Raw genomic sequence first — 26,004 nt, forward strand, 5'->3', positions numbered from 1 at the left:
TTGGGTTCAGTCCCTGGTCAGGGAACAGAGATCAAGCTGCGTGGTACAGCCAAAAAACCCAGCCTTGATAGTTTGTTAAAGATACTATTACCGTTGTCCTTTTTAGCAGAGCTATGCAAAAGGAGCACTACTGTTTTAAAATACTTCAAATTTCTCCTAAATTAGAAGACTGACAGTATAGTAGTAGGCTTTCCTACTGTCTCATTCCCTTCTCTGCATGAGTGTCTAACTATTCTTTTTGGAAGAAAGAATGTTCTTGCTAGGGTGAAGAGCCCTGACTTGAAACCTTTCAAACCAGCACAGACTGTGAAATAACAATGATAGAACAAAGCCACCCTTCTCGTGCCCTCCCTGTTCCAGTCCCAAACATACCAGGTGATAAGCTACAGACTTCAATATAGGTGACAAAAGCTACAGCTGCAGTAATTTTTTTTTTTTTTTAGGACAGAAATAGGGTGCAGATGCCCAGGATTTGTTAAGAGGCGTGATTTTGATGCAGTGAAGCCCATTTTAAGTCAGAGCCAGTTTACAGAGGTGTAGCTGATTATTTTGAATAATTAAATGGTGTCAAAACCAGCTGTGATGAATAGCACTGGGGTCTCAAATCATAAATAATTGAGAAACTGGAGCTGCATTTGATCATCCTGATCAAATTCTCGTCTCGAGAGGATGAATGTTTGTCCGGAATACCATCAACATTGTTAAATGCCTCAATATTCTTGCTCAGTCATCCAGCCAACAGTCAATTGAACTAAATCACTCCAACACCCCACACATGTGCTGTCCTCATGAATGCAAAATGTCTGACTTCACACCATGTGCTCTGTACTTGGACAGGCACCTTTTTTTGGGTCAGCATCTAATAGCCGCATTAAGCACTGGACATGTGTTTTTGCTTTTTCCAGGAAACATATGACTCTGCAGAATACATCAGAGGGGTCCTTCTCTCTACCACCTTTGCTCTGCTTCTGCTCCAGAAATAAAACAAAGAACCAAAAAGCTAGGAGAGGGACTTCGTTTAAAACAAGTTGTCAATATAATTGCCTTTAGGATGGCCTTCAGGGACTCCCCAATTTGCATAGAAACAGGGCTTCTGGTCTTCTTTTTTCTCTCTCTTCCTCTGTGCGAAAATAATTGAGCCTCCCAGCCGTATGGCTCCTAGGTGATCTCCAAGGGCTTCCCTTCCATTATTCCAAGTGAGCCCCCGGACCAATTTTGTGAAAAGAGGTGGGCAGGTTAGCACCCTCGGCGTCATTTCCATTTTAAAGGAGAAATGAGACAGAAAGGAACTGACTTACCCACAAAGCTAGAAGACAGCTGAGCTGCCACGAAAACTTGGCCCCCTCAGCACCACTCGTGCTGCCAGAGATGTGCCTCAGTGAAGCGCCTCAGTGAAGAAAAGGGCAGTCTGTTTAATAGCTCCTCATTGACACCCTGTCACTGCCGAGCTGGCGCGGGACCCGGAGCTGGCAGGGCGGTGCGCGCTGCTCTCTACCTTCCTTGTTCCCTACACACCAGCTCTCAAAATCAGGAGGCTCTGCTCACCCATGTCTCCTCTCCAGGGCTTAAGAATTGCGAAAACAAGAACAATCCACTTCTGCACGGGCTTAACTGTTAACAGAGAAGGCAATGGCAGCCCACTCCAGTACTCTTGCCTGGAAAATCTCATGGACGGAGGAGCCTGGTGGGTTGCGGTCCATGGGGTCATGCAGAGTCAGACACAACTGAAGTGCCTTAGCAGCAGCAACTGTTAACCTAGCGCTCTCCTGGATGTTCATCATTCATTTCTGCCAACATGGTTGGGGTAGGATGTTGCTGCCATTTTCAAAAATGAAGGGCGTAGGGGGGGATTCCCTGGTGGCTGGGTGGTGAAGAATCCGCCTGCCAGTGTAGAAGACACGGGCTCGATCCCTGGTCTGGGAAGGTCCCCCGTGCCGTGGAATAGCTAAAGCCGTGTGCCACAGCTACTGAGCCTGTGCTTCAGCGCCTGGGAGCCGCACCGACCGAAGCCCACACACCCTAGAGCTTGTTCTCTGCAAAACCAGAAGTTGTCACAATAAGAAGCCGATGTATCGCAACTAGAAAGGGACCCCTGCTCCCCATAGTGAGAGAAAGCCTGTGAAGCTGCAAAGACCCAGCACAGCCACATAAATAAAGAAAATAATAAAAAATGAGGAAACTGGGGATCAGAGGTGAAATGACTGACTCCAGAACGATCATGCCTGGTGGAGCCGGCATCTGACTCCTCAGACTGACAACCTGTGGTCTCCCCTGCACCGTGTGCCTCCCAGAACGGATGTGGAGTTAGGAGCCTGTCCTCTGCACGATGACCGCTGTCCCAGTGAGAATGCAGGAGGCAGAATCCGAGTCTGCCTCTTTCCTGCCACTGAGTCTGTTCTCTCACAGAAGTGCACGTTCAGGAACTGTGCAGCCAACTCTCTTTACTCACTTGTACTGGGAAAGGAAGGCCCGTGAGAACTCTCAGTGTAAGGAAAAGACAGCCAGTCCCCACTTTCTTCAGTGACTGCTTTTGTGATGCTCGAGATACATTCATTTCAAGTTTACAAACAAATCCCTGTAAAAGAAGAGTTAGCTTTCTGGAAAGGAACGTCCAGTTTTAAAGCATACCTCAAAATCCTCGGAGAACCCGTGCTGGTTATTAGAATAGAGCTCACCGATGTGTTTAACAAACTGTTTGACAGGAATGGCTTCCATGTCATCTGTAGGAATAAAATAATATTCAGAGTCACATAGATTTCTTTCAGAAACAAATGACACCAATAAGGGAATTCCTGAAGACAGGTGTTTGATTTCTACAAAGAGTGATATAATTGTATTACCGGAAATAGACATCTTTCAGGAAAATGCCTTCTCTGGATTTACTTGACATTAGGGTCTCATTATGATTTTTGAATGCTTGTTGGAAAACACTCTGATGCTGGGAGGGATTGAGGGCAGGAGGAGAAGGAGACGAGAGACGATGAGATGGCTGGATGGCATCACTGACTCGATGGACATGAGTTTGAGTAAACTCCAGGAGTAGGTGATGGACAGGGAGGCCTAGCGTGCTGCAATTCATGGGGTTGCAAAGAGTCGACTGAGCAACTGAACTGAACTGAACTGAACAGCTAAGTATGGTTTTTAAAATGGTCTATAAAGAATTACCTTTAGTTTTCATATTCAAGGGAATTTACATATTTAAAGCACCACATCATACTTTTAACTAAAATTGAATTTACCAAGTGTACTTGTTTGTTAAGAAATGTTATCACGACCCAGGTTTTTCAAGAATTTGCTGTTCAGTGGGGTCCAGCTTGAAGTTGGAACAACTCAGTTCTGTTTCTGATCTTTGAAGTCTATGCAATCTTTATACACAATCACAGACAGTCCCAGACAGGTGCCATTGAACCAGCTGGCTTTGGGTACACTGCCATCTACGTTTACGTGTTCACAATTTTCGTGCGAGACAGCTGTGTCTACACAATGCCAAACAACCAGTTTGATGGAATTAACTGGATTTTCTTTTGGTGTTGACAGAACTAGGTACAAATTCGGGAAGACTCCACATTCCAATTTATTTGTAATGCTGTCACTTCAAAAGGACGTTTTCAGTTCGTGAGCCTTGTGCGCGTTTTACGCTGATTTACCCAGCTCTGCTCTGCACCTTGAGGACGGCCACACCCCACCCACTGGAGCTGCCCGACCTCCCCCTTCTCTCCTTCCCTCGCCCCTCCCCCACAAATATTTCCTTTTAAAAATACTCTGCTGAATTTGAGATAAACAACAGACATGACATTTACTTTATTCAGAGTGAAAGATCTTTGGCAAACGCACAAACATCTAAACTGCCACAGATGCTTTTCTTAGCAAAGGGTATGAAGATCTGTATGTGTAAATGAGGTCCTACTTTGGCAAGAGTGTTAGAGATCCAGGCTTGACAATCTGATTTCTCTTCATCTGGTGACAGCTAACATTGACTATGTCATTCCTTCTCGACTTTCTTTCGAGAGAGCAAAGCTCTAAGGGTGGCTTTTTGCATCTATTGACATTTTCAAACTTGAATCATTCCTAAGAGGAAAAGAAGCGTCTCTCATATACTTTAAGGAAGGTGACTTATAAACGTTCACAATCCAAACTGCCTAGCGAAGAAATGTGACTTATCAAATAGGGGGTGCTTTGTAAGTACCAATTCTTTCTGTGTGAACCATTAAAGACCTAATCATTTTAACAGGCCTCCTTATGAAAAAAAAAATTGCCAAGTTATTTACAAATATTTCAGGATTGAAGATGTTCATGAATATGCAATCATTTTGCACGCCCAAGAAATCTATAGCGCCCATAATGATGTAACCGGCATTAACAAAGTGAGCTGAGCCAAAATGTTTCCCCGGAATATTTAGCAGAATGCACAGTTCAAGAAAAATTTCCCAAATTATCTGATCACTTCACTTAAAATGTTTAGAAGTAAGCAAATTCTATAATAAAGATCAAGTGGCAAAGAAAAGATCTTAAGTAGAGAAAAGGCTAATGTGTACAAAACTAGAGTGTATCTAAGAGGTTAACCCAAGAATAAACTCATCTTTGAACAAGAGGCGACATAAATAAGATGGGACACAACCTGGCCCCACAAACACTCCAGCCTACAGACTGCAGGCAACACTTTTCTCCTATTTTGAAATGAAAGACATTTCATGAAAGGCACTGTTTCCAAGAGTGGAGTGACATGGTTAATAGTTTATAGGTTGTGTGCCTGAGTCCCCTTGCACCTACCTGAAACTATCACGAAACTGTTCATCGGCTATGTGCACTTGTGTCCAGTCACTTCAGTCATGTCTGACTCTTTGAGACCCCATGGACTGTAACCCAGCAGGCCCCTCCATCCATGGGATTTTCCAGGCAAGAATACTGGAGTGGGTTGCCATTTCCTCCTCCAGGGGATCTTCCCGCCCAGGGATGGAACTTGCGTCTCCTGCACTGCAGGTGAATTCTTTACCTATACCCCAGTACAAAATAAGGTTAAAAAAAAATAGTGTAATAGGTTGAGGGCAACATTTATTCTGTAATGATAGTTTAGAACTGGAAATCCCCAATAAACTTCAGGTGCCATGATTAAGTACATGGACTCCCAGGTAGCATTAGTGGTTAAGAACCCTCCTGCCAATGCAGAAGATATCAAGAGATGTGGGTTCCAAATCTGGGTCGGAAAGATTCCCTGGAGGAGGGTATGGCAACCCACTCTAGTATTCTTGCCTGGAGAATCTCATGGACAGATAAGCCTGGCAGGCTACAGTCCATGGGGTCACAAAGAGTCAGACACAACTGAAGCGACTTAGCAGGCACGCATGCCATGATTAAGTACATGGACTCTAGTTCAAAATAAGACTGTAGTTCAGCTTCAGAGTTATTTTACTCCAAGGTACATACCACAGTGTTTTAAAGGGCAGAGTCCTGCTTGAGTCACTTAAAAAAAAATCACTTTAAGGTTAACAATTTATTATTTTTTCCTACAAAATGCTCAACTACACTATCTAAGCTAACACTACACATGCCTATAAATCAGTCGGTCCATTCCTCCCACGGTTAGAAGCAGCAAGACCCAGCAGAACTCAGTTCGAGAACTGCATATGGAAATACACGACTCACTAGTCTCTCAAATTTGGTTCTTTATCCAAAGAAGTCTAATCACAATCCTCTAGGTTTCCAAGCACCACCAGTAACGTCACAAAACTACCAAACAACCAAACAGAAAGATACATACACACACACAAACACGCATGGTATAGTGACCACCCAGATAACACATTTTTGTCTTTCAATCAACATAAATGAAACTGAAGGGTCGTAAATCTTTTTCCCTTCGATATTAAGATAAATATAAGGCTGAAGCTAATTAGAAGTCCTAATAGTTTTCCTCTTACACTGGTTTCCTATTAAATTTCTCTCAACATGAGCCCGATAATTATAAAATTACTCTAACTAGCCAGAAGGCCAAGCAATTAGGACAGCACTGTAGACCTGATCTGCTCAGTTTAAATCTGCAGAAAGCCTGTGTTACAAGAAGATACCCATCTGTGAGATGTTATTTCCACCTATACAGCCGAGTTTCATTAACAAATGTCACAACTATCAGCAGCACTATGGACCAGGCACCTTCTGTGCCCTTTACATGTGTTTACAAGCACTCATTCCTCCCAACATCCCTAAGAGATAGGCACTGTTTTCAATACTCATCTTCAGAGTTGAAAACACAAGCTTGGAAAGATGGACTGAAGCCTGGAGCATGGCGGTGGCGGCTGGCTGGAGAGCCAGGCAAAGAGTGCTTCTGGTGGGAGAGAGTGGCTGTCGTCTAGGTCACAGTGAAGGGGAAACCATTGGAAGAGGTGTTTAGTGAGCACCTAGGACTCAGCCAGATATTAGCGAGATGGTGTCTGCTCAAGGGCAACATGTGTTCTGCTGAACATAAGAAAGTGAGAGCAAGGACCATGTGAAATGACAAGGTGAAGACTGCCAGTGTCTTAAAACGGATGGGTTTGATAACTTGGTGAACAGGGAGGGACATGAAGAAGAGGAAAAGAGCTGGAATCAAAGTAAAGATGCCTTGGGACTTCCTTGGTGGTCCAGTGGCTAAGACTCGGCGTCCCCCAATGCAGAGGGTCCAGGTTCCATCCCTGGGCGAGTCAGGGAGCTAGATCCCATATGCCACAGCTAAGAGTTCCCATGCCACAAATGAAGATCCTACGTGCCGTAATTAAGAGCTGGCACAGACAAATAAATAAACGATTTAAACAAAAACAAGGATGGTTTCACTGACCACAGGTTAGACATTGGATTACTATGATACAGTGAAATGTCTAATGACAGAGTTGAAAGAAATGTGAAGGAAGCCCTTCCTGACTGCCAGGGATTATGCTCAGCCTTTTGCATACACTTATCTTCACAAGGACTAGGCACAGAGGATGCCGCTGTCTTCAATTTACACGTAAGGAACCTGAGGCAACTTGTCCAAAGCGACGCCATTACTAAGCAGCAGAGCTGACATTCGAATCCTGGTGTATTAAGCCCAAAGCCTGCGCTCCCATGTGATGGGACGCACCGCCTTCATTCTCGGAACACAGTTGCAAGGGAAAGCAAGCAATTAGGCAGAGCGTGTCTGTTAATCTGATAAAATGTTTCTACACAGTATAATTTTGTGCCAGTATTTTTAAGTATAGAGCTTTCAGATACCAAAGGTTTAAATAAGGCAAAAATGGGATAAGTACTATCACCACTACATTACCCTGTTACAAAATATTTGATACAGTTAGTTGAGGATCAGGAAAAGTGGGCTTGTTGATCTTAAATAACATTATTTATACTTTGTTCCAAGATTTTAGCCTTTTGTGGTTGGAATTAAATCCAGCACATAAGAGGTCCTTTATTTTGGTCAGTCCACAACAAAACATCCTTATGTACCACTTCTGATGAAGCCTGAAAATAGTTTCTGGTTCATATGGATCAAAAGCAGAGCATTTTAAGAGGCTAAACCTCTACTGAAAACAAAGTATGAACGTGAGAAATTCCAAGAGGGAGGAAAGAGCTGGGTAATGTTGACCTCAAATGCAAAGCTGCAAAAAATAGAGAAAAATGCATGTGAACACAAAGAAAAGTTGCTTTTACAAACTAAGTGTCCATTGACAAATGAATGAAGAAGATAACGGTAATACACACACACACACACACACACACACACACACACACACACAATGGGAATACAGCTTAACCATAACAAATAATAAAATTTTGTCATCGGCAGCAACATGGATGGACCTAGAGACTGTCATACTGAGTGAAGGAAGTCAGAAAGAAAAAGACAAACACCATATGATCTTATTTACACGTAGAATCTAAAATGTGATACAAACAAATTTATTTATAAAATGGACACAGAGTCGCAAGACAGAAAACAAACATGCAGTTACCAAAGGGGGACGTGAACGGAGGAGGGATAAATCAGGAGTTTGGGACTGACATATATACACTACTATATATGGAAGGGATAAACAGTAAGGTCCTACTAGATAGCACAAGGAACTATATTCAATATCTTGCAATAAGCTATAACGGAAAAGAACATGAAAATGAATACATATACATGGCTGTGTCTATATGACTGAATCACTTTGCTGTACACCAGAAACTAGCTCAACACTGTGAATCAACTATACTTCAATAAAAACAGAAAGAGAAAAAAGAAAAGTTGCTTCTAAAATCTGTGGTTATCTCTCTGTTGTGCTTGCATGCTCAGACTCATTCCGTTAGAGAGAACTCACCTATGCTAAATTTGCAGACTCTTAGTATTAAGGAACAACAGATAAACCAAAAGGAAAAACTCAGCAATTTTTCCTTTGAAATTGCAAAGAAAAAAAATCAGCACCTGAGGCGGTCCCTGAACATCCACCACAGGGGGGCGCTGCAGAGGGCCTCGCCTAGCACGCTGCAGGGTGGTAGGGTCTTTAGACTGCAACTCAGGGTAACTGTGTAGCCCTTATTCTCACCTGCCACTGCGGCCAGAATGCTTCCAGTGCATCAGGTACCCAGAGATAGTGGAGTAAATGGAAAAAGCCAGAATCAGTCAGCCTGGTGATACAGGACCTTACCTCTCTGTGACTGCAGTTCCTCATCTAATTGGAAATCAGAATCAGCTAATTCAGAGAGCTATGCAGAACAAACCAGAAAACATAAGTACTTACCAGAGAGCTTGGCATTTAGTAAGTGCCATAGTAAATCATAGTAAAGCTGTGATTTACTATGAGGTGAGAATCGCTATGCATGCGAGATCCTATGATCTGGGGGCTAGGACAAACAAAAAACCTGGCCAGGGTCCACTGCCATGCATTGGCTGGGCCAGGCTGACCCCAAAGCTGGCTTCTTGGGCCTTAATGTGACCTCTCTAGGTCTTAAACTGAACATATACAGTGAGAGGGCAGAAAAGCATATAATACGTGTTAAAGAAGTTCTCCAACAAAAATGGGCTGAAATGAATCATTTTGGCTTCATAGGTAAACTCTGGTTTACCTGGAAAATTCACGCTGATATTCTGATCACCCTGAAGATGCCAGGTAAATAAAACACCATGGTATTTACCTTCCTGCCTTCCAAGAAGCTTAGCTGTGGGGTTGACTGGCCTAAGGTCTGTTTTCAGAAAATTATCGCTGCTTGTTTACTCTGGCAGGCTGTGGATATACATATAAATTTACCATGAAGATTCCAGAAGGCCTTCAGTCACTTACTGAGGCCAATCTGTGCAAACTTCATTTAACACTTAGCATTTCCTTCAACCCTGTTCCAAATCCCAACCAAATCGATATGAGGGTAGGGAAAGCCTAGTACTTGGGTCCAGTTCAGTCATACTCAGGCATCTTCCTGACCCCAAGCCCCATGACTGGGCTGTTTTCAGGGACTGCTAACCAGCCCTGTAGTGGACAGACCTTAATGTTGAGAACAGTCTCCTTCCTTTCTGAGGAGGGATCAGCCTCTCATCTCAGAAGCCAAGTTCAGGCCTCTCTCTGTGCTTGGTAATACCTGTGTCAACTTAAGAAGATAAAGCAAATAGCAAATACGATTACTGAGATGTTTTAGCTCCTGATTTAGGACACAATAGATTTTTATCTAAATCAGACTCTTAGGATGCAAGGAGTGCTGTGGAGATGAGGACATTTTATTTCCTGCCATAAAAAAGAAATCTCTTTTCATTTATGACACAATGAAGTCAATAAAGAAAGGGCTTCATTATAGTCAAAAGACCAATGAATCTCCTTTGGAGATAATCTCTGTATAAATAAAATATGCCAACAAGGTTGGTTTAATCCCAAGGGTTTTAAACTGCATGTTTAAAACCCCTTTATGTGCTGACACCCTGCTGAAGCCAGTGACCTTCAAATTATTAAGATGTGTTTTAACTGCGGGAAAGGCACGAATCATTTCTGGATTTCTAAACTACTGGTTAGCAGCAACATTTTGTTTTGTAATGTTCTTGTTAGAAAGTTAGAGTTTCTAGTTTCCAGAGAAAAACATTTATAAGGACATTTGTGTTTGACAGTAGGCACATTTGGAAAAGCCCTTTCAACATGCTCTATAAACAGGCTAATTCAATGAGCTGAGTTTTAATTTTAAAAAGCTACATATGATGAAAGTCTAAAAGAATAAGTAGCATAATACACTGAATACAATTTGCAGATGACATATTATATATAATGTTTCATTAAAAATTAGAGTGAAAATGTAATTCATTAATAACTGCAGTGAAAATATAACGCAAGCTTGGTGTTTCAAAAGATTACCCCAAAGACGGAAACAGTAGATTTTTAAAAAATACTTGCAGATATTAATAATAATAATATCAATTTAATAATAATATGGATCAACTGTCATGGCATGGGTTCAATCCCTGGTTCGGGAACTAAAATCTTGCAAGCTGCACAGCGTGGCCAAAATAATGATGATGATGGTGGTCTTAAAGGACAGAAGTTTGTGACTACTTCAATATCTTAGAAGACAGACTACCAGAACGGGGCTGATAGCTAGGTCATTACATTCAATTGTGCTTTATCTTCCCAGAGTAACAATGGGAGACCAGTGAGCATGGAACATTTGATTTTGAAAAGTGATTAGTGGGATGTATGAAGAGTCAAAGCCCCTTTCATTCTCCTGAAGAAGTCACAATTTAACTTATCTGGAAGAAGACTGCATACTTTTCTCAAGCATTATACACATAGTAGATTTCACAATTTAAAAAATTTCCTGATAGGGACTATCCTGGTGGTCCAGTGGCTAAGATTCTTTGCTCCCAGTGCAGGGGACCCGGGTTCAATCCTTGGTTAGGGAACTAGAGTCTGTATGCCACAACTAAAGATCCTGGATTTTGTAACTCAAGATCCCACATGCCGCAACTAAGACCCAGCACAGCCAAAGAAATGAATGAATTAAAATAAAAAATTCCTAATAAAAGAATTGACATCTCTTCTCTAGTGATTGGAACTGTCTGGTAAAATGTTTGCATAAGGAGTTCTCTCTCATATGCTTGGCTAACCAACCTTCGCTGCCATATTGGGTTTACAATTTCCACACTGTACAGGATTTAGGTGAAAAAAAAAGCCTTCCTTCTTACAGCACTATCTTTGCCAATTAAACCAGGACACTATGAAGAGTCTAAATTGCTAAATTTCAGTTAGAGCTAGTAAATCTGATAACTCAAATTTCCTCAAAGGTTCCTGTAATCATCTATCTCCAAGAGAGGAGTATCAAAAGGTTAGCAAAGCTTTCCTTAACCTTTCGTCTATTTTATAATATTTTTTTAAGAGCCAGTGTAACTTGCTGGTTCTACTTACGCTTTGGGATTTCAAGATCAGAGCTGTTTATCCGTGAATTTGAACCACAGCAGAATCACCCCAAAATTGGTGATTTAGAGTCTAAATTTATTCAAAATTCAACATGTTTTTGAGCTGTTCTCCAAGTCATTTAAATCATAGAGTCCCGGGATTTCCCTAGCAGCCCCGTGGTTAAGACTCTGCGGTCCCAATGCAGGGGGCGCAGGTTCAATTCCTGGTCAGGGAATTAGACTCCACATGCCGAAACTAAGAGCTTGCATGCCACAATCAGAAGAGTCAGTATGCCCCAACAAGGAGCGAAGACCCCATGTGTGGCAACAAAGGCCTGGAGCATAAAATCAATCAATCAATCAATCTCAAATTCCTACTTGGTACAGGGAATGGCGATATTGGTGGTGGTGGGGAGAGTCTTCTTCTTAGGAAAGAAAAGAATAAAGATGACTAGGAAACAAAGAGGAGAGTTTTGGTTTGGGTTTTTTTTTTTTTTTTTGGGATATGGAAGAAACTTCAACAGAAGAATGACGAAATGCTCTCATGGAGGATGAAGGGGAATTTAGTGGAAAAGCAAGTGGTCAGTGCTACTCAAAGAAGAATATCCAGAAAAAAATTTTAAGAGAATAGTCAAATGTATTTGAAGATACAAGCCTTGATTTAAGGAAGCAAAATCCAAATGAGACTGAAATCCTGATATCAGAACTGTCAGAGGAACATGCCAAGAGGTGGCAGAGCCATTTCTAAGCATCTGTGCTTTGAAGTCACACATAGAATTCCAATGCTAGCCCACCATTTATCCATGCAACCTCAGGCAAATTAAAGGATGTCTCTCAGCCTCGGTTTCTTCATCTGTGAAATGGGGGTATGGATTGCACCACTTTCCCTAAAATTGATGTTGGAAAAAAAATAATAAACCACATAATTTTGATCAATAAATGCTCAATAAATATCAGATGATGATGATATTTTCTGAGGAAGGCTAAGTGCAAAGTAAGTTCTTGGATCAGAGTATGTTACACCTGTTATAATGATGACTTAGGGACTCTACAACAGTTCAGTAGCTGAATTTTCAGTCTCACTCTGTTGCCCACACTTCAAAACTGTGTAATGGTTCAGTTTACTGGTCATTGTCTGGAAATATCTTTTTTGAAAAATCAGTGATAGAAAGTGAGGGGTTCAAATGATGAAATAACTGAAGTTGATACATCTAGGGCCTAGAAGTCTTCCTCTTAGGTTTCGAATATGGACAAAGAATGAGTGAAATCCAGTGGGCAGGGTAAGTATTCCATATTAGTTCAATAAATATCCTACTGTTTTTAGACATAAAAACAATTAGAGGAACTTCCCTGGCAGTCCAATGGTTAAGATTTCACCTTCCAATGCAAGACGTACAGGTTTGATCCCTGTTTGGGGACTTAAGATCCCATATGCCTCACGGCCAAAAAACCAAGACATAAAACAGAAGTAGTGCTGTAACAAATTCAATGAAGACTGCAAAACTGGTCCACATTAAAAAAATTATAAAAATTAGATAAGTCCTAAGGTAAATCATTTAGAAGGATACTAAGGAGGTCTCAGTTAAAGAAAACTTGTGCTGAAACTTAATAGAGTTTAAAAAAACAGGTGATATTTCAGAAATTCATGTTTTGCTTACATTGCCTTTTCTTATGCAAGACAACCATCCTGTAATAACTGGAAGAAACCTTAAGAATAAATACAATCATGGATCGTTACAATGAAATTATAAACTATGCTACAAATTTAGTAAATAGGACTCTGTAGTTTTAAGAAAAACAAGGGATTGTGATCTGGTTGAAAGATTTTCAAAGAAAGGTCATATAAGGTAACTTCTCAGTGAAGGGTGAAATAAGGTTTCTGTCTAGGCACACCCCCACAGAAGGCTACTGCTATCTATAAAAACCTCAGGAAACACTAGAAGAGCAGCCTCTCTTTTGGTTTCACCAGCTAAGGCCTTCTAACACTACAGCATGTCAAGTCATTCATTCTCACAAATGTGTCACAACTCATCGAGGGGATGTGTCTACTAGGATTTCCTAGCAGTCCAACGGTTAGGACACTTCACTTGCAATGCACAGGGCAAGGGTTCGATCCCTGGTTGGGGAACTAAGACCCCACATGCCTTGCGGCATGGCCAAAACATTAATCAACTAGGTAAGCAACAAAGATTTACTATATAGCACAGGGACCTATATTAAATATCTTATTTCAAAAAAAGGATGCATCTACTACACCAAGGAAGATTCAACTGGATTCCATGCATTCCTCAGTTAGTGGAGAATCTTACGCCATGGAATTGTTCCTTCCACGTATTTCTACCTTCAGTGAGTGAGAATCTCACATTTAAATAGGTATGTTGTTGGGCTGTGAGTTTTTTATTTGTTGCTGGGAAATGAAGCAGAGAACATTCAAAGAGCATTTCTGGTCTAAGACACCTACTCAGAGGTGTGGCAAAGCAGCCCCGACTGATGGCATTTTCTGAGGATCCCAGGAAACTACAAGTTCTAAAATCCAAGCCCAAGAACGCGGTGAAGCTGGCTGCACCCAGTGTATGTGGATCCGTGTTTGGGACAGTTTTAACCTGGGGATTATGCAAATGCTTGCTGTCTACAGATGCTGGGAAGAAGGATACCACGATTTGGGAAGGAGATATCCACAGCTGACCACTCTGGCTTCCATGAATCTTTCCAAACTGCCCTGACACATACCACTTCATGCGATCTTTAATTTCCTGCTCACTTTGCAGATTCTGGAAACTAGGCTCAGAGAGGTCAAGTCATTGACCTAGGTTTCATGGTGGAGGCACGGTGAGATCCTTGGCTTTCTGATTCCCCATCCAGGGGGAAAGAAACTGAAAATGCAAAGACAGTGCAAGAAGTATCTCTCACCACTTAACCTTTTAAAATGGATTTCAATTGCACAGCTACCCAACAGCTGTGTTTGTTGGCTGAATCAATTCAGAGGGGAGAGGCCCCAGGCATTTTCCAGAGGTCAACACATATTCTAGGTGATGCGAGAGGAAAATGATTATACACGCACTGCTGCACAAATGTGGTAGAGTCAACAAAACTTATTCCATGGGGATGGGGGGCTGGTTCCTGTCTGCCTCCTCTCAAAAGGCAAAGAATGTAATAAAGGGTGAGGGTTAGTGGAGAAGAACAAACGTAACACAAAACCTACCCATCTGTATGGGAATTGTTTGGCAGCCACAGAATGACCCAGTGGGGGACTTACGCAGAGACTTTTCTGCTACCCTCTCTTTGCTGTGTGACAAGCTTTAATGAGAGAAGCTCACAGAATGGCGAGAACATGGCCAATTCCAGCAATATCTAATGTCTTAACATAGAGAGACATACAGGGCCAAAGCAGTCCCCAACCACAACCATATCTAGAGAGAACGTGTAGACAGCAGTAGCATTCCTTCCGGGGACTCAGAAAAGTACTGCATCTCCGAGCCTCATAGCAAAGGTCTTAAAAGAACTGTAAGGAAGCTTTGCTCATATTCATCATTCATCCAGAGAGTTCGAGAATCCCTACCATGTGCCAGGTATTTATTCTTGCACTAAGACGACATCCATTTGCCTTTAGGAAGCTCTCATTGTAGTTGGGGGAGACCACAAACCAAGTGAAATGTATGGTGTACTAGATGGTGAAGAAAACCATTCTAAAGAATGAGGCAGACAGCTGGGATCCAGGTCTGCAGGGGAGTAGGAGATGGCACCTCTGCTTACAAAAGAATGATGTCAAGAGGATCCATGTACACATTGCTATAAGTAAAATGGATAACTGGGACTTCCCTGGTGGTCCACTGGTTAAGACTTTATGCCCCCAATGCAGGAGGCCCGGGTTCAACTCCTGGTCAGGGAACTAGATCCCATATGTCAACTAAAGATCCAACAACTAAAACCCAGTGCAGACTAATGAGTAAAATAAATATTTAAATAAAACAGATCACCAGCAAGAACCTACTGTATAGCTCAGGGAACTCTGCTCAGTGTTACCTGGCAGCCTGGGTGGGAGGGGAGTTTAGGGGAGAATGGAGACATGTACTATGTCTGGCTGAATCGCTTTATCGTATACCTGAAACCGTGACAACATTGTTAATAGGCTATACTACTCCATTATAAAATACAAAAGGATGAATGTATAAGATATCTGAAAATACGTGTTTCCAAGTGCAGAATGCAACCCAGAGGAAGAACGTTTGATTCTGGCACAACAGGAAGGGGACACCAAATAAAAACGATGGAAAAGTAAAGAAGTGAGTGTTAGTGGCTCAGTTGTGTCTGACTCTTTGCAACCCCATGGACTGTAGCCCACCAGGTTCTTCTGTCCATGGAATTCTCCAGGCAAGAATACTGGAGGTGCGTAGCCATTCCCTTCTCCAAGCATCTTCCTGACCCAGGGATCAAACTTGGGTCTCCCACATTGCAGGCAGATTCTTTACCATCTGAGCCACCAGAGAAACCCAAAAAACGATGGGGGCCACCTTCAAATCACTCACACTATCTACCAGAGCTAAGCTACTAATGAACTTCTCACATCTGTGGCATCAGCTATGATTTACCAGAGTCCTGCCTGCAATGCAGGAGACCTGGGTTTGATCCCTGGGTCGGGAACATCCCCAGAGAAGGGGATGGCTACCCACTGCAGTATTCTTGCCTGGAGAATTCCAAGGACAGAGGAGCCTGGCAGGCTATGGGCCATGATTTCATAAAGAGTCGGACATGACTGAGTGACTAACGCTTTTCACCAATCCCTACCCCAACAGCACCTGAGCATTTCCTACTTGTATCAAGGACAAATGAAACAGATACCAGACCAAGAACATCGCTCTAGACCCCCATACAAAGGGCCTGAGTACGAAAACTTTCAACCATCATGTAATTATTTTCAGAGTAAGGAATCTTAGGATAAAACTTTAAAATATATAACAGTATTTCAATTTTTTTTAAAAGCAAGCACACATTGCCTGTCATAACAAAATCGAGTCCAAGTAGACTGCAAGTACCTAAGTATGTTCCCCCCTTTTTTCTACTCTTTCCCCCCTTTCTTCATGAGACTCTACATTATGTGAACTCATAGTCATCTGTTCTCTGAAAGATGATTTCATTACATGGAAGAGATGTAAAGGAGCAAAGATCTCATTAAATTACCCTTAGTTAAGGCTCTCTTAGACTGGGCGAGCTGGAAAAGACTATAAAAATTATATCTGGTCATGGCTGTCACATAACACTGAGAACAAAAAAAGAAAAACCATCAGCCCACTGGAAACAGGAGTCGTGTCTTACTTACCCGGAATAGGAATGATTGGAATACTTTCATTGGGGACCACCCGAGGTGAACTGCTATCTTCCACATAGAAATGAGCTGTCTGAAAACATTTTCTGTGCAGGAAAGAGAAAAGCAAACAGTGAGAGAAGAGAAATACACTTTGTCTGAGTTCACCATCTTTCAATTCTTCTTTCAGACTCTCCCAGCTTTCTATTTCACCTAGCACTGAGTACACACCCACGGGAAAGGAACAAGATACAAGAGGACAATGTCCAGCCGACTGGAAGGACCCCCCCTCCCCCCCTGCTGAAGAATATCCACTTTTTTTTTACACCATACCCATCCTGAGAGATAAAAGGGACACGACTTAGTCATGAGCCACTCAGACACATGAAAAGTTGGCATGAACTGAGGAAACTTGCTGTATAAACTGCAAGGATTAGCTCACAATCTTCCCCAATTCAACCTGCTCCAGAGGAAGAATTATTCGCTATTGTAAACTCTCAGCACCAAGTTCAAACGATACCTCGAACCCTCCCAAATGCAGTCATGGAACGGCCCAAGCACACAACAGCACCTCACTGTTAGCGCTCAACGGAGGCCCCACCCCGAGCCCCAGAGAGCTCCTGAAGGGGGTCAGAGGGCTTCCAGGGGCAAGCACCCTAGCCAGATCATGTCAGAGACCAGCACCCAACGCTGTCGAGTGTCGTCTGTATGTCAGGGGTCCTGTTTGATTTTTACCTGGACTTGAGACAAAGCAGGGAGCAGACACTGGTCATCACTGGACAGGCCGGGAGCAGAAAAGCCATCGGCGGCTCGCTCAGCCTCTGCCTGCTGCCGCCGGCCGGCCCTCGGTGTTCCCGCAGCCACGTCACTGCTCACTGCGGCCCTAATGAGCTGCCGGAAGCACCGGCTGAATATTTAATGAGGCTGCTCAGCGTGAATGGCTATTGTGACCAGAGACGGGTCCCTGTTCATCTGGCAGAGGGGCTTCACAATAGCTGGCCCCACTGCTGGGTCTTTGAGACAAGCAGGCGGCAGCCTTCTGGTGCTTGGGGTCCCGGGGACCCAGGCCACTCCTCTGGCGTCTCCCAAGAGCCCTGGGTACACCCAATTAGAGCTCCACTTTTTCAGGGGTAGGCGATGGGTATCCCTACCACGAGTAAGTCAACTTTTCTTTGGAGTTGTCTTGGCTCACCTGATCGCAAGTACTCTTGTGATGATTCTGTTGGGTGTTTCCTGTTTCTACGAAGCCAAAGCAGAGGGGTTTGAGGGGAAGAGAAAATACCAGGGAACCTCAGAGAGTACAGGAGATCTTGGTGGGAGTAAGGAAGCCTCTGAGTTCTGCAGATTATTGGAACTGTAGGTTTGCACGGAGCTGTTGTAACTACACACAATCAAGAAGGATCACACATCCCAGTGGGAAGTGTTTTCCTTTCAGTGGCGCCTGTGTTCAGACAGGAAGTAGTTCTAACCAATTGCACGCCCAGGCACGGCTATGGAAGCAGTCTGGAGGGCTGCTCCCTGCCATGAGGGGCTCCGAAACATAAATCACTCCCTCTCCTGGCACACATCTCACGGGACTGCTCTTGCAGAGCACTGAACAATAGTTTTTTCCTATGAACTGCCTGGCATTTGTAGTATAAATAATAGAACACGTTTTCACCACTCACCGTCTAGCTGTCTACCCCTAAATTTGGAAGGAACAGTCAGTCTGACTTAAGCTACAAGGACATGAAACGTACAAAGTATTTTAGGGCTTCAGTAGTGACAGGATCTTCTACTGCATGTGAAATAAAGCAGATACATGTGAAAAGAAAAAAATCATGATTTTGTGATTTCACTTAATAGTTTCTTTGTTTCCAAGCGCTTCATCAAATTTTCTATTTCTCTATCCCTGCCACCTCCCATGTCCCCGTCCCCAATTTACACAGATTTCCAGAATGTAACCTTAGAGTTAAAACACAGAGGATGGAGACTTTGCCAACCACCTAAAACTGTAACCACCCACTGTCATAGGTGAGGAGTATCTATTTTTCTTAAGATACTGGACCACTGAAGTATTTAGTAGCCCAAAAAAGTACTGTATGATAGTGAAACGAATGGCCCAGTTTACCAGCTCAGATTTGAACTATGCACAAAGGGGGGAAAAAGTGCAAAAAAGATACCACACAACAAAGAATTAACACTAAGACCATAATTACGCTACCTGATAAGGTTTCTAAAATATAAAGTATTAGTCAAAACAATCAGCATTGGCCAAGTAACTCTTAACATCAAACGACTTGGAAAGCATGAATTGACATGGCAGGTTCTTTTCCTGGAAGAAAACAGGCAGACGGTTCACCCAGACCCTCAGTTACACGTGAGGCCAGAGGCTCCATATCCTCTTTGGAAAAAGTAGCATGGACTGAAGCATATCACATGTTCCAAATGTGGCTGTTTATAATGGGATTTTCCCTGGAGCAAAGGACTCTGGGATTGCCAGAGAAGAGCACACCCTGGGGAAGAAGGTCAGAAACTCGGGGACCGAGGTTGCTACATCCACACCCTGAGGCAGGTCACACGGACTCGGGTGGGCACCCAACTACAGAACTCGGTGGCAAACGTCTTCCCTCGGAAAAAAGGTTTCAGTGGACCCGGTGAACATTTATTCAGCACTCACTGCTTAGTATGGTGCATGCAGAGAACACATTCTCTTTCTGGGAGCTTTAAAAACACCTCCTTAAGCCTGGCTAAGCATTTGAGTAATTAAAAATTAGGAACTATTGATACAAATGAAAAACAGGAGAAAAAGAACCCAAGTTACCCTCATCCTTCTCTTAGTAATCGTCACTAGTGCTATTTCGGGGTGTCTCATTGCACTTTCCCTCATCTAGTGACTGTCCTTTGATCATTGACAATGACAAACTGGGAGCAGAACAATAAACAAAAGACAGAGAAGGTCTCGCCCTAGTGGTGCTTACGTTCTTTCGGGGAAATCAACCACAAACAAGTAAACAAACAGTTTCAAATCGTCAAGAGCTATGAACAAAATACAACAGGATGAGGTGGTGCTAACTGAGGGGGGAGGTGAGGGAGGGGTCCTCCCTGAGGAGGTGGCCTCAGAGCTGACACGTGATTGAGGAGGAAGGGTCATGGGAAGGTGCAGGGAAGACCATTCCAGGCAGATCCAGGAGCTGGTTAAAGAGCCTTAGCACAGAGTGAGCTTATCCACTGCTGGAACTGAAAGGAAGGCAGACTTAAGAGCAGGGAAAGAAGGAGACCCAGAGAGGTGGGCAAGAGGCAGGTCATGCCAGATCCAAGGCCATACACTTTGTTAGCATCTGTGAGCAATGAAAAGCCCACAGAAGGCTTTAATCCACAGACTGGAACATTCTCACTCATCCCTTCAAAGCAGGTGCTCTGGCTGCTACATGACGAATGGAGTACAGGGCAGCAAGGATGGAGCAAGGAGCGCCATCAGGCGCTACCACTGTAATCTCATCCACACACCGACAGGCAGACAGTTTCAACAAAAGGAGATCATGTTATACATATCTCCTTGATAACAAATATGAACTGACATCCTCAGTCTGCTTACTTCTCTACTTTATGGACACACTACACTGTTAGATATTTAACTTCTTATTTCTTGAATAACCGTTGATGGGGGAGTCTACTTTGGTTAAGTGAAGTGAAGTTGCTCAGTCGTATCCAACTCTTTGCGACCCCATAGACTGTAGCCTTCCAGGCTCCTCTGTCCATGGGATTTTCCAGGCAATATACTGCAGTGGATTGCTGCTGGGAGCCAGCGTGGAGAATCCCACCCATGGCAAAGGTCATGAGGAAGAGGCCTGACGGGCAAAGGCGAGATCAGGACTCAAGGGACCCCCTCAACTTGCTCGAGCATCTACCCCCGAACCAGAATCTGTCTGTCTTATTTTATTTTACGTCTTTCACCAGCTCTTCTGACATTAGCAGGGGTCTGTCCCTGACCAAAAGAGTTAACATTGGGCTTTAGTTTCTAAATCTCCTGGGCATGAAAGGAGTGTTTCAAACCCTCTGTTAGCATTCTAGCTTACATGGCAGCTTTATCCAGACTCTTGCAACATTGTTGAGCCTATGCAATGCTTGCTGCCAAGTTCTCACATCCCTTATCCATTGTGTTCCTGGGAGTGCATATAGTCAGGATGTAGAAGAAGCAAGTAATAGCCTTAGCATTAGCAACATTAGACTTTGAGTTAATAAGTTCTTTCTTTGCTGTCACCTGCTGAATCTTTGCTCCATAAGAATGTAACTCTGTACTTTAAGGGTGATGCAGGCTAAGAATTTAAGAAGAAACACTTTAAGGGAAAATCATTGTTCTGATGTCCCGGCTGACCAACCTTTATCAAAAGGAGGTCATGGAATATCAACAGGTCTCCGGAATAAAAGATGCTGTACAAAAAATAATACTTTTGCAGGAAGGAACCGGATATCGATAAAAGTTATTACTGATGGAATGTTGAGTTGACTCTGCATTTTTTCACCTTGCTGTATGTATAACTCAGGGTATAAAAGCCCCGAGAAGAATAATGTAAATGGGCCTCGCTCAAAGAAGCTTGGTCACCCCGTGTCTCTTTCTTTATCTCTTTATCTATCTTTCTTCATTCGCCGATGTCGTCCATCCTGAGGATATCCCTGGACTCTGCTGAGGCTGGACCTCGGCAAGTGGCGCCCTGTTCAGGGCGAAAGAAAGAGACACGGGGTGACCAAGCTTCTTTGAGCGAGGCCCATTTACATTATTCTTCTCGGGGCTTTTATACCCTGAGTTATACATACAGTAAGGTGAAAAAATGCAGAGTCAACTCAATATTCCATCAGTAATAACTTTTATCGATATCAGGTTCCTTCCTGCAAAAGTCTTATTTTTTGTATATCATCTTTTATTCCGGAGGCCTGTTGATATTCCATGACCTCCTTTTGATAAAGGTTGGTCAGCCGGGACATCAGAACAATGATTTTCCCTTAAAGTGTTTCTTCTTAAATTCTTAGCCTGCATCACCCTTAAAGTACAGAGTTACATTCTTATGGAGCAAAGATTCAGCAGGTGACAGCAAAGAAAGAACTTATTAACTCAAAGTCTAATGTTGCTAATGCTAAGGCTATTACTTGCTTCTTCTACATCCTGACTATATGCACTCCCAGGAACACAATGGATAAGGGATGTGAGAACTTGGCAGCAAGCATTGCAAGCTAGAATGCTAACAGAGGGTTTGAAACACTCCTTTCATGCCCAGGAGATTTAGAAACTAAAGCCCAATGTTAACTCTTTTGGTCAGGGACAGACCCCTGCTAATGTCAGAAGAGCTGGTGAAAGACGTAAAATAAAATAAGACAGACAGATTCTGGTTCGGGGGTAGATGCTCGAGCAAGTTGAGGGGGTCCCTTGAGTCTTGATCTCGCCTTTGCCCGTCAGGCCTCTTCCTCATGACCTTTGCCATGGGTGGGATTCTCCACGCTGGCTCCCAGCAGATTGCCATTTCCTTCTCCAGGGGATCTTCCCAATGCAGGGATTGAACCTGGGTCTCTCACACTGTAGACACTTACTTTACCATCTGAGCCACTAGGGAAGTCAAGAGACTGGTAATTTTGCTGGGTTGTGGCCTCCTTTCCACTACCATTGACCACGTGGAGATGAATCTTCTCTGGGTACAAATTCTACACTGTGGGTTTAATAGCTAAGAAAAGTGGCTGGTTCAGAGTCATCACCACACGACATTTTATTTGACTCGCTCAGCTCAGAGAAGGCTCATGAGATGTTTTGGGGTTTTTTTTGCTTCTTTTTTTTCTTTAAACCTTCAGTAGTATCCAGGAATTAAAAAAGTAAAGGCAAGAGATTTTGGAGAAGATGAAAAGAAAGTGTTGAGTTTTAATGCCTCTAAATATCTAAATTGTAATGTGTTCCAAGAGGCAGTATTGTCTCTAATTCTGAACTCAGGAAAACAGAGATAAAATTTCTGAAGATGCCTCAGTGTGTCACCAAGTGTGCAATTTCAAAGTTCTATTTAGGTTCAATTCTCCTTCAAGTTACTGATTCTAACATCTCTCCTTGAAGGAAACAGATTCTTTGGATCAAGAGCCATCCTATAACCTTATTTCTTCACACTGAGCATTTGTTTCTGTCAGTATCTCCAGCAGGGAAATAGTCAATTGTGTTTGGAATAGGAAAATAAAAATTAAAAAAACATTTTTAAGTTTAACTACAAATTACAGTCTCCTGGATACTCACCATAAATTTTGTATTTGCCTCTTCCCCCCTTTTCTTACTTTCCTTTTTCTCTGCCCCTCCCATCATGTCTGGTTTAAGAACTTGAAAACAGATCTTTTTTTTCCCCCCACTAACCCTGACTGGCTCAGTAATGATCTAAATTAGTTATCTTTTACTTCCTCTAATCCACCTTTCAGCAGGTATTTTCCTGACACTCTGTGCTTCCCAATTTAGGAATCTGTTTTTTCCCTAATAATCTCTTTATTTCTTTAAGATTACAAATATAGTATTTACTCCCATGCTGAACTAGCTAAGTCATTTTCAGATGCGGAAACCAGCTAAGCAAAAGAAGAGGAGAAAAGGCTCACTTCACAACTCAAATTAGTAAGAGCAAAAACAAACAAAAAAGGCAAATAAAATTACTTGGTTTAACCTTACTTTCTACTACTCTTTTTTTTCTTTTGTAATTTTTTATTGAAGGATAATTGCTTTATAGAATTTTGCTGTTTTCTGTCAAACTTCAACATGAATCAGCCATAGGTATATACATATCCCTTCCCTTTTGAACCTCCCTCCCATTTCCTGCGCCATCCCACCCCTCTAGATTGATACAGAGCCCCTGCTTGAGTTTCCTGAGCCATACAGCAGGAAACTGTTGTTGGCTATCTATTTTACATTCAATTTACGAATTTTTAAGTTCACCTTAGTTTTGGAGGGTCCTGAAGTCAATCAGCCCCTCTCTCTATCTCTCTCTCACACATATAAGAACACTCCCCACCGAAGTTTCAATCAAGTAGTGGTTATCACTCAGCAGCCCGTTGCTCTTTGCCTTGGGCAGCTTTTAAAATCCCGTGTTGGATGAGCCCCATTCCTGGCGATTCTAGGTGGGCAGGCCCAGGGTGGGTACACAGATCTGTGTCTTCTGCAAAAATTATCCCCAAATTCGGGTGTGATTGTCTCTGGTGAAGGACCACTGCAAGAGAGAAAATGGTTCCCGAGAGTCTCTAGGCCCTAAGAAAGCCCTAAAGAAATAAAACAATCCTGGGTGGCAGGCACCTTAAAAATGCCCAGTGAAGACTCTAGAATTTAAAGGGTCCTGTATGAGAAAATGAAACTGGAGTAAGAATTCAAGGGTGTTAACATAACTCATCTCAAACACGGAAAGAAAACCTGGATTGCACAAAGCTTGAACAAAACCACGGAAGGTCTTCTGCTTTGTTTCGGTGAGAACCTAAGTTCCCAGACATAGGATGGAATTCTCTAAGAGAGACCAAGCGTGCTGCCACTGTGTGTAAAACAAGCTTCAGAGCACAGAAAAAAGTCAGATTTCTCAAATGAAAGTTGTTCCTCCTACCGCTACCTTTTAAGCCACCTTTGTGGCTTTCTGGCTCTGCTTGTCTGCCAGCAAAATAAATTTTAGTTTCCATGCAGGAATTCCAGTTATAGATACGAACTTGACTGTCAAGTAGTTCATGATGTTCTGACGTCCTCAATTCCAAGCGTCCTGCCACTTGAACAATGAAAACCAGTCGAGTTAGAGGGCTTTCTAAAACCCACCCCTAGGAAGCAAGTACCACAATAAAGAGTTCCACCACACGTTCACTGAATGCTCCCAGATGGACGCAATGAAGAGGCATTCCAAGTTGGCAGGAGAGACTTTTCCTCAGTTCAACTCAAGTGGGAGCTGATCAGAATGAAAATGAAACGGAAGAAGTGAGTCTGTGGGTCCCACTTTCCCTAAGCCTCTCACAGAGTAAGCATCTCTCACCTTTTCTCTCACCTTGAAGTCTGACACGGAAAGGTACGCACATCTCATACAACACAGTCCCTGAATACAAGCCAACCGCCTCCTTTCTTGACCAAAGGTGGTCCACTATGTGCATCTTACAGGAAGCTCTAGGTAGCTAAGTGGAAACAGGCTTTCTGTACTATTCTCCATTCATTCATCTCTTCTGAGAAAACCAACATGGGCTCCTGTGTTTTAAGAGTATAAGCAAGCTTTGACTAGAAGTCAAGAGGATGATGCCCAACATTCCTCTCCACGTGATCAGATGCACATGGATCCTGGCTAGAAGCTCCTTGGTTTCAAGACCACACCCCACTGCCTGGGGCCCAGAACCCATCCAGGGTCTGAAGGCCTCGTGGCAGGACTGGGTATGTATGTATGGATCAGCCGGGCTTTTAAAAACCCATAGGTGTTTTCAGCTTACAGTCACGAACAATGGGTGTTAGACTAAAATTTCTAAAAACAATTTTCCATTCTTTCAAGTCAGGCAGATACTTTGCAGGGAGACTTTTTCAGAAATCAAAAATCCTACTCTTGAGACAGCACAGCCTATGTACCCAGGACATCTTCCAGTCAAGCTGTAGCAGATATGGACTGAGATGCGGAAGCCATCAACACCAGTCCCCAGAGCTCCCCATGGGAACACGCATGCTGCCAGCACAGGACAGACCGGGATGTTTAATTGGCCCTCTTGACAATGAAAACCCCCAACCCACACACACACCCAGCTGCTCTAGTGGTGCCCGCTGTTAATAAATAGACTCAAGCTAGAGGCTTCCTATTCAAACAAAACGTAGCCAAGTACAGAGATAAGCAGGGGCCCTCCAGGTTCTCCCTCCTGGCCTCTCATTTCTTTGTAAGAATCACCCAGAAGGACCAGTCTTCTGCAGATAGGCTTTCCTTTCTGCTCCTCCTGTTTTCCTGGGTATAAGCCTCTGACACATCCTCACAATTTCCTTACTCAGATCTCTTTCTGCCCGTCTAACAGGAAGCTGAGAATAATTTAGATGCAAGATACTTTTCAAAAGCTAAGTGCTGACCTCCAGTCCAGGAAGACTCTATCTTGTAGCTGTCTGGAACTCCACTGCTCACTGTTGCCAACGGCAGGCATCTGGATCTGCTTACAGGAGACTTTCTGAAGCCTCTAGACACCTGGGTCAAACTGGACATCTCTGGCGAGCTTGAGATGAGACCCTGTTCTCATCCAGGGTCCTTGGCTTATAGTAACACTTCCCTCAGCATCACTGTAACTGATGGGGCATGGGTGACAGTAGGGCCGAAGGACAATATGCAGACTCCTGTGGAAACCTGGGATTATGGAAGTTAAAGTGGAA

General features: G+C 43.1%; 1 protein-coding gene across 4 annotated transcripts in view; it reads right to left on the reverse strand.

The window, feature by feature from the left end:
- The window catches only part of PTPRG (protein tyrosine phosphatase receptor type G), a 774,731-nt gene that overhangs the window by 46,794 nt on the left and 701,933 nt on the right, over positions 1–26,004 (reverse strand). For all 4 annotated transcript variants that reach the window (XM_060402273.1, XM_027958231.2, XM_027958232.2 and 1 more), the window contains 2 exons: positions 16,674–16,765; positions 2,629–2,720 (listed from right to left, as the gene is read on the reverse strand). In XM_060402273.1, coding sequence (XP_060258256.1) covers positions 2,629–2,720; positions 16,674–16,765 — 184 coding nt within the window. The remainder of the gene's footprint in view (positions 1–2,628; positions 2,721–16,673; positions 16,766–26,004) is intronic.

Source organism: Ovis aries, chromosome 19, assembly GCF_016772045.2.
Source record: "Ovis aries strain OAR_USU_Benz2616 breed Rambouillet chromosome 19, ARS-UI_Ramb_v3.0, whole genome shotgun sequence".
Classification (NCBI taxonomy): Eukaryota; Metazoa; Chordata; class Mammalia; order Artiodactyla; family Bovidae; genus Ovis; species Ovis aries.